Here is a 16123-nt window from a genome sequence, read left to right as displayed (position 1 = left end):
GATCAGATTGTGATACATTGAAGTGTTCCACCAGTAACCACTAGGTGGCACTGTTGCCTTAGCTGTGACCTGTCCTCATAGAAATCAAGTACACACTTAAAGACAAATGTTTAATACCGACATCTTTTTTTCTACAGACAAAACAGTTTAGATTAGAAAATGAATTTAAAATCAAGACTATCCCCAACTACTGTCAACAAATGTCACAACACACATTAAGACATGTTCACACAACAGATGCATATTAACAAAAGACTACAACGAACTACCTACTTTGTCAGGTATTTGGAGGAAGAAAAAAAAAGGTGGGGAAAGTCAAGGCAGCTATTTTACACAACAGAAATTGAGGCACCAAGGGCGTTTTTTAATTGATGTTGGGAGTCTATAAATTAACTGTACTCATCTTAAAGTACAGTGTTTCAGAAGTGTGTTACGGAGCGGCCTTGGTGTCGAAGGGTGCACACATTTTGCAAACGTTGCACCTTTGGTCCATCGGAAGAGTTCGAGAAGGTAAAACCCCATGACCCCAGTAAAAAGGGCGCGATTATACAAAGCCTAGTTCCAATGTCCACCTCACAGACTTTGACACCCATTGGCAATTAGTCGGCTAGAGCTCACTTTTTGAGGTAATCAACCACAATTTGTAGGGCGCTAATGTTTAAAGACAGACAAACTTGGACAGAGCTGGAAGAAAATGAATCGCAGCAAGTGCTGTCCAGTTTTCCCTCCCATGAAGAGCCTGACAGCATGGATTTCTTTTTACATAATTTGATCCATCATAATAAAATATAGAGACAATTATTCTGCTTCACTGTGAAAATGGGTGTAAAGTCTGTGAGGTTTTAGAGCTTAAGCCGGAAACTTGGAGCGGAGCACGGGGAGCATCTATGAGGAGGCTCTCTTCTCCTCGTATGGGGACTCGTAAGCCTCCATGGGTGGACAGGTGCACACGAGGTGCTGGTCGCCGTAGATGTCATCAATCCTGGAGATGCTCGGCCAGAATTTGGTCTCGGGCCTAATGAAGGGCTGGAAAGTAAGAAAGGGAGGATACATGTGAGAACAAAGTCATCGAATTTAGACATTTTCTTATTCTTAGGGAATAATGCATCGATCTTGAAATAAATACATAAATCCGGGTGAGAACAATTTGATCTGAGTTTAAACTAGGTGAAGCAGTTAAGGTGATACAGGGCTATCAGGTTTTATATTGGATTAGGCCTGATTGAATTAAAGGGGACTGTCAGGTATGCACTCTACCCTAGTTTAGCCTTTTAAATCACTTTAGAGTCATTTGTTATCAGTTCACAAGAGAATAAATAAATAAATAAATAAATAAAAGTTTGGGGATTCTTACATCTCACCACTAGAGGGCGACACAGACAATGAATTTCTTGACTCAATCGCTACAGAAAAGTTGTAACTGGGAGAGTATAACGAAGTCAGAGAGAGGAGGACACTCACCAAGGGGAAAGCAGCATGCTCCCTGGAGTAGGGTCTGTCCCAGGTGGAGGATGCGATGCAGGCCAGAGAGTGGGGAGCCATCTGCAAACAAACACACGTGAGGACCTCAGATGTCACAGCGTAATATATCAGCCACTGTAATGCATCTTTTCACCTCATACAAAACAGACAAATCAAGCCAGTAGCGTACCTTGAGCGGGTTGACGCGGGAGTCCATCCTTCCCTCCTCGATGTCTGCGATCTCCTGTCGGATACCGAGCAGGGCGTCGCAGAACCGGTCCATCTCAGCTTTGTCCTCCGACTCTGTGGGCTCGATCATGAGCGTGCCAGACACCGGCCACGACATGGTGGGTGCGTGGTAACCTGGTCACCAGCACAATAAAGACACAGATATCAGAATCTACTTTTATTGGTTTTAAATGCCTGAAAAAAAGTTAAGATCACGTTTATTAAATGTCTAGTAGAAGGCCCCAACAGTTTCAGAGCACTTCCGCCAAATACCCCAGCACATACAGTATGTTCAAGAAATGTATATATATATATATATATTCAGCCTACCATAATCTTGCAGCCTCTTGGCCACGTCGACAGCCTCAATGTTAGCGGTCTTCTTGAAAGGCCTCACATCCAGAATGAACTCGTGGGCTACAAAACCTGTTCAGACCGACACAAGAACATGATGAGAACATAAAATGAACTTTGATATAAGCTGATCATACCGTTACATCTCCAGAACGTAGAAGGAGTACATCAACATACCTTTCCTGCCTTTGAAGAGGACCTTATAGTGACCTTCCAGCCTCTTGGCCATGTAGTTGGCGTTGAGAATGGCCACCTCTGTGGCATGAAGCAGTCCTTTGGATCCCATCATCTAAACACAGAGCACAGGAGTCGTGACGTTAGAGGTCATTTCCACCGATCAAAATCAGACTAGCAAAACTACCACTGGACGCACGGATGAAAATTATAATTAATGATGGAAGGATTTAGATGGTAAAACAACAATTACTGACCTTAATGTAAGCCCAGGAGATTGGCAGGATGGCGCTGGAGCCCCAGGGGGCGGCGCTGATGGTGCCCAGCGAGCTGCCGGTGTTGACTGACATGGGGACCACCGGGTGGCTCGGCAAGAAGGGGGCGAGGTGGGCCTTCCTGTTGAAGAGGAGATGAATGTCATGAGAACGTAACCAAAGATGCAGATTGATCGTGTTCACCAGGAGTGTGTATATACTGTGACCTGTCTTGGATCATGCCAGAAACGCATGAAAGAAAATGATTTGGCCATGTGAATCCATCAGGGCTCCAGGGTGCAACTATTTTGCTTGCACATGGGCCAAAATATTGGCGACTTAACAATTTCATTGCTCGCACCGTTGCGTCTGAAATTTAGTTAATAATTTTTCTAAACAGCTGAATGAAGAAAAACATTCATTTATTCCTGTTTACAATCATTTAAATATTGTGTGAAGCGAAATGAAATTGAAGTGAAAACTGCAACCAGTTCAACCATTATGAAAAGTTAGTCTGGAGCCCTGTCCGTAGTCTACATTCTGACTTACACTCCAATCGGCCCCATGCCAGGACCTCCTCCACCATGAGGGATGCAGAACGTCTTGTGCAGGTTGAGATGAGACACGTCAGAGCCATAATCTCCAGGACGACACAGACCCACCTGGAAAACAGGAAAATGAATTGTCTGAGGGCTCAAAAATCAACTTTTTAAAAACATTTATTTACATGTTGAGCATTAAGTGTCATCTGTAACTAAACTGTTATTACACCACAGCACTTCATTGTTCCTGGCTGTTTAGATTTTTGCATGTATTTTGTGTTTTTACTTCTAAAGTACTGAAAATTATTTTAGTAATCTCAGATTCTTCCTTATTTGCTCTGCCCCTTTATTTATGAGTCATGTGACTGGACTCGCACCACCTTTTTGCGTCTTAAAAGGGCAGGGTCTGTAAGCCTGTCAGGGATTGGTGAAGGTAGCACTGGTGTAAAAACCATCATCTGCATATTACAGAGGCCAAAGGTTATCCGTTTACAGCATGATAACGCACATCTATAAACCTTTATCCTATTAGCCTTCAGTTTGACAAGTCATATTTTACTTTCCATGCACAGCAGCCAGACACGTGAGGTTTAACATCACAGAGCGTCATGTTTCACCGCCGTTTCTTTTCTCACCTGAGCGTTCATGTTGGCGCCATCCAGGTACACCTGGCCGCCGTTGTCGTGAATGAGATCGCACACGTCTCTGACATGCTCCTCGAACACGCCAAAGGTGGAGGGGTAGGTGAGCATCATGGCTGCCAGACTCGCCTTGTGTTTATCCACCTGGAGGAGGGAAGGATTTCAGTAATAGTCATAATAATAATAATGGTGGTATCATCAGTTTGATCATCAGCTCGTTATACAACACTATACAGCTGTTTCAAAGGGTTGAGACATACTTAATGTGTACATTCATCCTCATGTGTAAAGCCAGTGAATGAAAACAAGTCCAGCTCTCACCAGCGCCTTGAGGTGTGCCTGGTCGATGTTGCCGTCCTTGTCCACCTCCACCACCTGAACCTTCATGCCCGCCATCTGAGCGCTCGCTGGGTTGGTGCCGTGAGCCGACTTGGGGATCAGACAGACCTGGAGTGAAAGTAAAAAATATCAGTATAGCACGACGGACACCTGGATGAGGAATGAAGATTACATTGAGTATAAAGACGGTGTGACATGCGTGGCCTGGATGCTTTAAAGTTGAAGCAATTTTAAGGCTTTGAACTGCACTGTGACTTTTATTCTTTAGTCCCGTTCCTTTTAAACCTAGCCTATTTTAACTTGTTTTAATGTTTTGTTTCTTGACATCTTCCTACTTGTTTTTAATGTATTTAAATGTAATTCTTAATGTCTTTTAATGTCATTTTAAGCACCTATAAAGCACTTTAAAATTGCCTTGGGTCTGAAATGTGCTATGCAAATAAACTTGCCTTGCCTTACAAAAAGAGCAGGGCTTTAAAAGGTTACTGTGACTCCTCTTGGTTGAATTTTGATCCAGCCAACACCCACCACGAGCAGTAATGTGTAACCTGCCACTAATTGATTTTATTCCTTATTAGGGGGACATTTTGTAACACAAGGAAACTAGGACACTTACATCTGGGGCTTGGGTAACTCTGATAAATCACTGACTGGGACAGCACGGCTGAGCTCGTCAGAACGGTGACTTGCTGTTCTCAAAGTCTTAAAACCTCCAAATATGGAATCTTGGAAGCAGGTAGCCTATAGTGGGATCCCAGCGTTTTCAGCCCCTTTGTTTGCACAAACGGTTGGTAGTTTGGACCTTGACTGTTTCAAGGGATCAGGCCACTATCTAAGATGTACTAATAAGGGGGCCATTAAAAACAAAGGCCAAATTACAGTCCTGGAAAAAAAACACTTTAGTCAGCCGGTCTTTAATCTGAGTGGATGCCTTATCTCGCCTCATCCTGGAGCTACTGCCAATCAGCAAATCAGGATACTGACGGATACTTTCCTCAAACATGTTAATATGTCATGTCAAAGGGACCTGCTGAGGCCTGGGAACAATAAACCTGGCTGTCAGGAGCCCAGGCTGATAGGGCTTATGTACCTATGCTCTTTATTAACCTCTGCCAGCAGGCAGTCAGTCCGCACAATCAAAGGAACTAATGGTGACTCATCATTATTAGATATCTGCCCTGAAACTGTGGTCATAAAGTGAGAACATGTGTCAAAGAACAGCAACAAACGATTGCTCTGGTGCCTTAAGAAGCACTTTAATCTTCTTTAAAGTTTTATTCTTAGTTGAATTTGTGCACTAACTGAGGCTTCATATATTTTCATTCAGGATCATTTCTGGTTTACGCGCTTTGGTTCTGTCACATCTAGAAGTTATTTGTTCCTGCATAAAAAAAGTGCCATAGATCTTGTTAAACCTAGCTTCAGAGCTGAAAAACCCACTTTTTAGGTTATTTTGACTGTATTATGGGAGGAATTTCCTTGAAACTTTGTATTTGAAAGTGTTGATAATCATTGCATATGTATTTAAAAAAAATTCAAAGATTTTATATTACTCCTTTATCATTTATAATTATTTGGAATCAGCTAATTTTCCAGTTTTTGCTGGCTGTGATATTACATTCATTGGTTTTATTTCATCGAAGATATTTGTTCTGCCAACCAGCTTCTCTAAATATCACTGATTACAGTTATTTCTTATTTGTTTAATCTTTACCAAAACCAGGGTGTAGAAATGACAGGTTGTGGTGTGTGCAGTGGGTTACGTGTGAGATTATATCTTGGATGGGAGCAGGGACTTCCTGGAGCTCTGTCATTACCATGAGGTTAACAGACAAACAGCAGAGACTGCAGTAGGTCACTGTGACCGGCAAAGAAATAATCTCTCCCCATTACACCACATTCTGTCATTTCTACGTGTATATTTTCTTCTCTGAATTGCTGTTGGACACTGGCACATGGCTGCATATGGATTGTAACATTCCTTAGTGTCATATGTTTTTTGTGCAGATAATCTGGGGACTTAAGCTTGATTTATCAATCAATTTTGTGTTGTGGAACTAAACAGATAAGCCTTAAGTGTTATTGAATCCCATTAACATCCACATAACACACTTACACTTCTCCCGGTCTCTCCCTTTGAGTTCAGGTAGGCTTTTATGGCAGCCAGGCCGGCGTATTCACCCTGAGCACCGCTGGAAGACAAGGCAAACACACTGTGGTCATGTACTATACACACCTACACACACACACACACACACACACACACACACACACACATCCTCCTTACTTCAGCATAGTTCAAAGAGCAGCCTGCACACATTACCAAATGGGGAGAGATAGGTGGGATAAAAAGCTAGCAGCATGATAACTCTCCAGGCCAATGTAGTGTGGCGTGCTATTCATAAACCTCCTGTGGCTGATAAGTGGCGATAGACAGCAGAAGAGGGAGCATGCTTTATCAGCTGAAACCTGCAATGTGAAACATGTAGTTGCTAACATTTGACTCCTGGATACTGACTAAAGTCTGAAGTCAAAGTTCTCACCCAAATAAGGTCTCGTTTCCACTTTTCTAACCTCTAAAGTGTAAAATGCAGAACAGTAGATCTTAAAATCGCTATTTTGTCAAAGTTGAGTAAACATTGACGCACATGTGAGTCATTAATTTATTAATCATCACATAAACTACAGGTCACAAGGCTAAAACAGTTGACTGTCTACAAACTTGATCCATTTAAAACATTTGTTGTTTCATGATGTGTAGCAGCGGTCAGGTACGGGTCTGTATACCGGTATATGCTCATTTGTGCTGCAATAAAGGTGGGTCGTACCTGTTTGGCTGGAAGGAGATGTTGTCATAGCCGGTCACCTCACAGAGGTCCCTCTCCAGCTGTCTGAAGAGCTTCTGGTAGCCATCAGCCTGATCCAGAGGCACGAAGGGGTGGATGTTGGCAAACTCATTCCAGGTGATTGGCTAAAGGAGAGGACAACAGTGAGCCAGAATGAAAGCAGCTTATTATCATGGAAATGTTTGACTTGTTTACATACTTAAGTCACAAGATTTACTGAATTACTCACCATGAGCTCTGAGGAGCTGTTCAGCTTCATGGTGCAGGAGCCCAGCGGTATCATGCTGTGCACCAGGGAGATGTCCTTGTTCTCCAGACGCTTCATGTATCGAACAATGTTGGTCTCAGAGTGATAACTAGAGGCAAAGAGTGACCAGAAAGACAGTTGAAGGCTTAACTGAGGGCATATTATTCTCTGAATAACCCTTGAAAAGTCACTGCTTAGTTCCTTCCTTGGAAGTGGGCCTAAAAGTTCTGGGTACTTTTGGTGGAAATGCAGCTTAAGGCTCAAAATGTTGAAAACTCATTTCCATTGCAAAAATAATCTCTTACGATGCTTAAAAACATACTAAATTCTTGCTTTCTCAGGAAAAACACATTTTATTTTAGATAATAAACAAAGCCAGATCGTGAGGGATTGCAGTGGGCATAAAGACTAACAGCAGCATTATGTTTGTAAAGGGCAGCAGGGGTTTATTACATAACCATTGCTTTAAAATTAACAAATGTGGTGAACTAATGTAGGTGGCAAGTACAGCTTTTGTTCCACTATGTGCTAAAGTGTTGTAACTGAGCTGAGAACACCAACCTGTTAAAGATCTGGTGCGTGAGGTACTTGCTCGTCCTCTTGAAAGGACTTCCCACGATCCCCTTCACCCGCTCGCCCATTTTCTCGGCGATTAACTCCTGAAAATATTAATATTAAAGCAGTTTTAAAGCTGTAAGCAGTGAGATGGAATATAAACAATGAGTGAATGACAATCAACATACAGCTGAAGATTCACAGCCAAAGACCCAGAGCAAGTCATCCAAGTCCCTCTCGGTCACCGTCTCATCCAGAGAGACGCCCAACTGTTGATGGAGAAGCAGGGATGAAAACAATAAAAAAATATATATTTTTCACAACAACGTGCAAATTTATTCAATCTCGTCTCTGTATGTGCATCTAGCACTGGAGATCATCTCAGACTGACTGAAGGAGATCAAGTACAGTATATTAATTGACAAATCCTCCTTTATTTATTTTTTTTTTTTTTTTTAAAGTAATTAGCAATTTGTCTACATCCTGTGATTTGTCATTACCTTTCATGTATCTATTTGTGCTGTCACCCTGAGGTGCTGTGGCATTGGCAGCAAAACATTGCGTGCAAGTACACCAATGTTACGCCTCGGAGACTACGATGCTTTTGTGTGTATATAGTTGCCAAACCACCAAAACAGGATCACTTCATAGGAATTTGATAAGCCCTCACCACTCCCTCGGTGTAGACTCTCAGATTGATCTCCCTCTGACTGGCTCTCTCAAAGATGTCTTTGGCTGCCACGCTGCAGTTGATCTTCAGAGTGTCGAAGAACATCTCACTGTGCAGCCGGTGTCCTGCTCTCTTCAGGCCTGACACAAAGTGACATTTAGTACATTGTTTAACTAAAATTTATTTAATAAATGTGTGTTTCTTTTCATAGAGGTTGGAACCACATAAGAAAATGGAAATAATCGATGTTTTATGTATCCTTCAGCCGCAATGTGTCAGATACAATCATGGAATTGATGGAAATGTCAAAAAATGCACAGATTACAGCAATGAATACATTTCTTTTATGTATCCCTTTACAGGTCATGTGTAGCATCTTGGACTGGTGGGATATTTTTCAAAAATATGGGAAAATCACACATCAGACAGCACAGTTATGTAATAAATTGGTGGCCATTTTAAAAAACAAAAAAATCAAATGTACCTTCAGCAAGGATCAGAGCAGCATTGTGTGTCCTCTCAGCGATGTGTTTGAGTCCCTGAGGACCATGATACAGCGCGAACATGGCAGCCATGTTGGCCAGCAGTGCCTGGGAGTCAGAGGTTGAACACCGGAGATGAGAACTTATCATTTGGTGAAAAACATAGTTAGTTAAAAAGACATTTATTATCGAAATAAAAACAATGATTAAAAACTAAACATCAGCCTGAACCTACCTGCGCAGTGCAGATGTTGCTGGTTGCTTTGTCTCTGCGGATGTGCTGCTCTCTGGTCTGCAAAGCAAGCCGATACACCTCCTTACCAGCTGCGTCTCTGAAAAGCAAATATATATATATTTTAAAATGTTCATGAACGTATTATATAGATCTGGACACGGCTGTGGTGTCGCTCATATTTACTTCCAATTTTGCCCAATGGCTACTAGCGGTACTACAACTTAAAGTTCCCCTGTGGCCAAATTAAGTATTTTCTTATCATCTTTGGGTCTGGTATCCCGCTTCTAAATAATACATCCATGAACCCGAAGGATTCTTCCCTTGAGTGTCAACTCGTGTCTCACCTGGTGACTCCAACCATTCTGCCAGGCATCATCCGGACCAGGTTGTCTTTGACAGCGAAGAAGGCAGCATGAGGGCCGCCGTAGCAGAGAGGAACACCAAACCTCTGGGAGCTGCCCAGCGCGATGTCAACGCCAAACTCCCCAGGGGGACGCAGGACGCAGAGGGCCAACAGATCTGTGGCGCAGCATGCCAGTGCCTGGGCAGGGAAGGAACCAGTGTATAATCAAGTCAGTGGTCATGAGAGGTCAACTCAGACCAGAAATGAGCACTTCCTGTAAAACAATGATCCAAATCTTCAGTGGTTCATGCACAAAGCCAATTATTCTACAACTTTGAGAGTAGCCTGAAAGCATGTTTGTTTTCCTTTACATGTTTTTGTTAAAGGACCCTTACCCCTCCCTTGTGTGCCCGGTCCACCAGAGCTGTGAAGTCTTCCACTTTGCCATCAGTGTCTGGATACTGGAAGAGCACACCGCTCACATCCTTTCCACTGAAATCCATCTCATGAGGCAGCTTCAGCACCGTCTTCACCCCGATGTAGCTGCAACATGACAGTGAAAGAGACACATTGCTGATTTCAGCTTCACCCATTTGATTTCTTCATATACTTTGTTTTGAGAGGAGATCTGACACGTTGATGGTGTGTGTGTGTGTGTGTGTGACACATACTTGGCTCTGGTCTGCACCACAGCGATGGTCTGGGGATGGCAGCGTGGGTCGATGTAGAAGGTTCTTCTTTTGTTCTGTCTGTGGAAAGTAAACACAAACAGCACGGCTGTACTGACTATTGCCGTCTACTGTGGACTTTTTTTATTTTCTTTTTATGAAGGATTTATTCACCTTTTATACTTTTTATAATTGCTCAGAGGACACAATTGTATGTTCTCACAAAACTCAATCAACTTTTTTTTTTTTTTTTTTTTCAAGAAAATACCTGTGACAGAGCTGCATGGCCTCAGCAGCAGCCGTGCCTTCATCAAGCAGGGAGGCGTTGGCGACAGGCAAGCCTGTGATGTCACAGATCATGGTTTGGTAGTTGAGGAGCGACTCCAGGCGACCCTGGGAGACCTCGGGCTGGTAGGGCGTGTACTGAGTCACCCTGAGAAGAAGAGGGACACAATGACTCAACAGTGTGAGCTCGAACACAAGGACAATAGCACAAAGTTGGTGGCATTTAAGGAACCGAGACAGGACTGTGGAATGCATTGTACGCCTCCCCCGACACCAGGATTTTGGAGAGGATGGCCGATTTGGATTTGGGATTTGAAAGAACACCTTGTTCAGCAGAAAGCACCATCAGATCTCACATGAGTGAAGCCTTCGTAATGTTAAGGCATAAGGTGTCCTATTAGGCTCACGTTATGTAGCATTATTACATTACCCAAACATCATTAGTTATGCGTGACAGCCGGCTTAAGCAGAGAGTTTCTTCTGACGGAGGATCATCTGAGGTCACTCACCAGCCGGAGTTCTCCAGGAGATTGCGCTGGATTGGCGGCGGCACTGAGCAGTTGTAGTAGCCCATGCCGATGTAGGACCTCCACACTTTGTTCTTCGATGCAATCTTCTTGAGGGAGTCAAGAATCTCATTCTCACCTGTAAGATATTGAAATTGTGGTTAAGATTTGGTCTTTTGAATCTCAGTTTAAGTAATATTGGATTTAAAGGATTTTTGGCACAATGACGTGAAGTAACCAGGTGAGGGTTGCAACAATTAGTCAATTTATCGATTAGTTGGTCGAAAGAAATTTCATCTGAATTCATCGATTAAAGTTTGAGTCACTTTTCAAGTAAAAAATGTGCAGCCTTCAGCGTCTGAAATGTGAGGATTTGCAGCTTTTCTTTGTCATTCGTGACAGAAAATGAATTGGTCGGACAAATTAAGCAATTTGAAGAATTCACTTTGGGCTCTGGGGAACTGGGATGAGCATTTTTCACACCTTTTAAATTTTGTAGACTTAGCAATTAAATCAATTAATCTCCAAAGAAGATCAGCAGATTATTGGATAACGTTATAGTCGTTAGTTGCAGCCCTATTCCAGCTGGAATTCTTCAAATTTAACAGACATCCCTGTCTGATTATTCAATGTATTAAGTGTTTCTCAATTTAATTTCCACATTATCACAATATTAATGAACATATACAGCGATCACACTAGATCCTGGCCAATACTGAACATATCAAGCAGATAGGGTGTTGGAAAGATTTGACCAAATTCCAATTAAATACAGTTTTTTCTGTCAATGTAATTGGAAAATTGAGTATATTTATTAAATGGACTGCTTTAACCCCACAGCAGTCTCTGATCATGTGTTAACGTACGTTAGAAAAAATGATTGTGAGTGCAGCAAGGTACAGTTCGGAAAAGCGAGAGCTAGAATGGGATCAGGAATCAATATTTGCTTAGGAGAGAGAGAACAAGTCCGATTGGTGCTTTTGCATTTCTGAAGAATGACTCAGAGGAATGAAATTAGGAAATCTTCAATCAAGACTCGCCCTGACGAAGAGCGTCTCGTCTCTCATGTGATGAACTGGCTTTTTTTAGCTAATAAGATAAAAGAGATCAGTGTGGCGTGGGTATTAGTTAGAGCGTATTATAAAAAAAATACTCTCTCTGCTGTAAACAAAACAATGCAAAGAAAACAACTTCCAACTGAACTTAAGATGTGAAGACAATGCATGTATGAAGACATGTCTGTCCATGTCACAGGCGAACATTAACTGAAGAACTACACCCATGGTTTCTTTTCCGATGGCCAGTTATTTAGCCTCATTCCCCGGTGCTGTAAGGAAGCTCTGCCAGTGCAAAACCAGCCTCTGAGATTCCTCTGGCCTTCCTGGCTGCCTAGCAACTCCAAGGAATGGACAATACCGCCCGTCCCGACCGAGAGCCCTAACTTCTCCTGTTTTTGGAAAAGAAAGACACCTTTAAATCCTCGGTGGTGAGAGGGATCATAGCCAGTATGCAAGTGGATATTTACAGCTTCTTCCAGAGGCTAAATGTCGATGTTTAGAGGAGGTGAATCGGTCCAATTCAGTGGAGAAAATAAAAATGTAGTGATTAGGGATTATCAGCAGGTTCAGGGTGAGTTGTTAGTGTGTATTTGTGTGTGTGAGAGAGTTTGTTTCAGTAAGAGGACTGCTTTCCCATGGTCCCGGAGTTCTACGGGGCAGCAAAAAAGCCTGATTCAGAACCATCCAGGAGGTCTATTGTTGAAGAGAGAATCCCTCGCTGGCTTTGCAAACTGAAGCCCTCCAGAGCTGAACAAGCAGAAAACCAGCACGGCCTCCAGTTTGTTCCTTCAGCATGGCTTGTCGCATTATGAAACCTGACAGAGTCAGAGGAGGGGCCAACACGAGGGTGGATCAGGATGACTAGGTGATATGAAAACAGTACCTGAGGATCTGTTACTGCTGACAGAAGTCTTTCTTACATACAGTGGATCTCCGGCGTTAAGGCTGACCGTCTCAGACAAATGATTTCTACCGTCACATCAACAACTCCCGTTTATGGTTGAGGAGTCATACAGTACTGCTGTGTCAGCATTTATTTATTGTGCACAATCACACACAAGGTTGATCTTAAATTAGAGTATGTAGGAAAGTTTATGCAAGATCCACACAAAATGTGGCCATTATTATGATAATGAATTACAACTGGATCGTTTCAGTTTTCGTCAAGGTTGGAAATAATTAGACAGGACAAAATGTGAGTTTATTCAATCTTTTAGTCTATTATAGAAATGGATCCCCAGTTAACCTTCCTTTTCCCTGGTGACCGCATACCAAACAAAACTGTAGTGACAGCGAGGTTTACAGGGAACCGTCATAAACGCAGATGGTTTCATTATTCTACATCCATCACATGGCAAACCTGTCCACTGTCAGTTTAAGATATTGTGACCGGCATTTTTCAATGTTTTTGATGTAAAAATAGGGGCTAATTGAGAAAACATTCATCAGAGTCACTGATCATGAATACAGCAGCACTATTTATTTTGTTGCTTTACAGTAATCTGCTGATTTCAAGCCAACTGTGATTAAAAATGAAAGAAAAAATGAAGTTTTTGAAGACTTTGTTTTGCTGCGCTTCAAGAATTTTGATTCACGATTTCATCGGATTGATCATCAATTTGATTGTTGTGAATGCGATATTGGTTCACCGTCTTTCTGCAAGTCATCTGTCTTTTGGATGTGTTGTGCTTTGTACAGTTTTGTAGAAGATTTCTGATGTTACACTTTTTATTGTATCACATGATTACGTATATGCAGGGCACCACTGTAAACTGGTATCCCATCTAATAAAAATGCATCTGTATATTTGGGATATCTTGACATGTTGATAACAGAAAATGTATTATTATTATCATTATTATGCAGATTTCATGCATGCTGCACAGACTTGCTATTCAACAAATTACCATTAAAAATATATTTGCATCAGGAAACATTATTCACGTGGTTAGACATCATTTATGAAGGCTTTACAGAGGTTCTATGTGCTTCAATTCACCTAATCCACTGCCTTATCTCTCACACTGTTTGCTGTAAACCACATCCCTTCTGATAAAAACCGCCTCCTTACCATAATGTTTGAGTCTTTCTAGGAAATAAGCCAAAACACACTCATTTAACGGGAAAATCCTGTGTATCTAGAGGTGAAATGTGGGCATATTGCATGGGAGAAAAGAGGAAGAAAAAAAAAAACAGATCCCATGCAAATCATACCGGAGTCACCTTATTAGGAACCCCCTCGGCTGTGATGTAATGTGAACGCTGTAACCAGATTGAACTGGACTTGGGACCGGAGCTCAAGGCTAAACTTTACACTCCAGTTGCCATCCTATGAGCATCGGCTTCCCAACAGGAGATTGGTGCCGCTCGCCGAGTTTCGCAAAAACAACTCCAAATATGTTCAAAGGAAGACTTACCAGGGGAGCGCGCTTCCACGACGCACAATAGAGGTGCAACCTACATTTCAGCCACTCACTTGCCTTCATTCATGCTGGGGAGGAATAAAAACCCCTCGCCGTGCAAGAATAAGCTGGAGACGGAGTGTCGGAGGGGGTGAACACAATGTTTGCGCGTCGATTTTTGGTGAGATTTATCACTTTGAATCGAGGCTGCCTCTTCAGCGCTGCGTGAGTGTCACATAACGGGGTTGTTGAAATCAATAAGAAAATATATATATATGTTCAACTTACACACTGGATCATCCATTTTCATACTCTTCAGCATGCGGATGGAGGATGGGACTGTGTTTTCGATCAACTGGTCGACTGACTGTGCAAATAAAATAAATGAAAATGATTAAAACACGGCTGTGAATACCAACTGATCGTTTTAATACAAAGAAAGCTTCTTCTTTTTTTTTTTTTTTGCGCCTGATTTATTTTTTAAAAGTCTCTTACCTCGAGTCCCAGAGCATCCAGCATTTCTCTCTTCTCCCTCTCACCTGGACCGATGTGCCTCTCCGCGAAATCATCGTGCCTGGGCAGTATCCTCTCTATCTGTCTGGAGGAGGCGGCTGCAGACGTCCTCAGACCCCGGGCTGCTGCTGTCGGGGATGCCGCGCTGTGTCGGATCCTGCACTGAAGTTTCCAAACCACGCGGCTCTTGTCGCTCAGATGCCTGCACGGTGCGCCTGGATTCACCGACTTGGCCAAGAAGATCCCCCAGGACCTGGCGCAGCTCTGCATCTCTAAATCACTCCGCAAGACAAGTCCGCAAAAAAAAAAAAAAAAAAACCTGGTGACGCCTTGTCCACCCCTGGCTTCGGCAGAGTTTTCCCCCCTTTCACTCGGACTGATGCGATCCCTGCAGGAGACTCTGCCAACTCCTTCAAACTGCAGAGTTTATACAACTGCACAGTTGCACAAGAGCGGACCAATCAGAGCGGGGCGTGCTGCGTGACGCGGTGATGAGCCCCGGTCAAACAGCTGCTTAACTTTCTCACGTGAGATATTTGCAGGAGAGGGTCGTCAAAGTCCAGCCTGAACACTGAGCCCTCACAGGCTTTATCAGATGCAGATAGTGGGTGAAAAACGGGACAGTAGGCTGCATTATAACACCAAGATACAATAAAGACACATAGGTCACTGTTAATTCCTATTATATTCACACAAAACACGAATGCATCACGTGGAAACACGCCTGAGATAGTTATAGAGGGAGAAACAAGAGCTTAATAACTGCTGGTGAGTCATTACATGTTCTTACTGTTCCTAAGAATCCTATTACTCTTAATTGCTGCAAAAGTGGGTATAAAGCCAGAAAGCCTTCAAGCGAATGTTGCTTTCAATGGAGACCGAGCCCTTGTAGACCGCAAGGAGTCAGCGAGGGGAGATACAAGGCCTACGATCAATGGTGGAATGTAACAAAGTACATTTACACAAGTATAAACTGGAGGGACTCGTACTTTACTTAAAGGTGCATTAAATCTGATGCAAATATTCCTTTTACTCCACTACATTTGTCAGCTACAGTTACTTTTCAGATCACAATTTTCCATGCCCTTCTTGTCTCGTTAAATCCCACGTATTTACAAATGTTGTGATATTGAGTGTGAACTCTTCTGATAAACTGAAGGAATAAAGTTCACCCACAAATGAATTTCTGTCATTCTCTTCTCATCCCCATGCCAATGAAAAGGTGGGTGAAGCAAAACAATCCTGGAGCTTCACAGCTGAACAGGTTTTGCAACACTGTTCGAAACAACTGAAGTAGCTGGCGACTAGTTTTAAAATGTT

The 16123-nt window shown here is 42.6% G+C and overlaps 1 protein-coding gene across 1 annotated transcript; it reads right to left on the bottom strand.

Annotated features, from left to right (window-relative positions):
• Positions 1-96: 96 nt before the first annotated feature.
• On the bottom strand, positions 97-15185 carry gldc (glycine dehydrogenase (decarboxylating)). The gene is made up of 24 exons (XM_073465705.1): positions 14786-15185; positions 14579-14657; positions 10834-10969; positions 10308-10472; positions 10043-10120; positions 9767-9914; positions 9373-9569; positions 9029-9125; positions 8796-8901; positions 8312-8451; positions 7830-7910; positions 7648-7745; positions 7069-7195; positions 6822-6964; positions 6110-6185; positions 3976-4101; positions 3649-3798; positions 3021-3133; positions 2475-2613; positions 2221-2332; positions 2020-2115; positions 1652-1824; positions 1462-1542; positions 97-1026 (listed from the first exon to the last, which is right to left on the bottom strand). The coding sequence occupies exons 1-24, from the start codon at positions 15071-15073 to the stop codon at positions 886-888; spliced, it is 3090 nt and encodes a 1029-aa protein (XP_073321806.1). The 5' UTR covers positions 15074-15185; the 3' UTR covers positions 97-885.
• Between the last annotated feature and the right edge of the window lie 938 nt (positions 15186-16123).

Source organism: Pagrus major, chromosome 5 (genome assembly GCF_040436345.1).
Source record: "Pagrus major chromosome 5, Pma_NU_1.0".
In the NCBI taxonomy this organism is placed as follows: domain Eukaryota; kingdom Metazoa; phylum Chordata; class Actinopteri; order Spariformes; family Sparidae; genus Pagrus; species Pagrus major.
This window is presented reverse-complemented; position numbering and strand designations above follow the sequence as displayed.

Excerpts from the sequence above, each read along its gene's own strand:
- gldc (XM_073465705.1), bottom strand. The coding sequence starts at position 15,073 with ATGCAGAGCTGCGCCAGGTCCTGGGGGATCTTCTTGGCCAAGTCGGTG. Across the intron at positions 14,658-14,785 it reads TGGATGCTCTGGGACTCGAG|TCAGTCGACCAGTTGATCGA; the intron begins GTAAGAGACTTT and ends TTATTTGCACAG. Across the intron at positions 1,027-1,461 it reads AGCATGCTGCTTTCCCCTTG|CCCTTCATTAGGCCCGAGAC; the intron begins GTGAGTGTCCTC and ends CTTACTTTCCAG.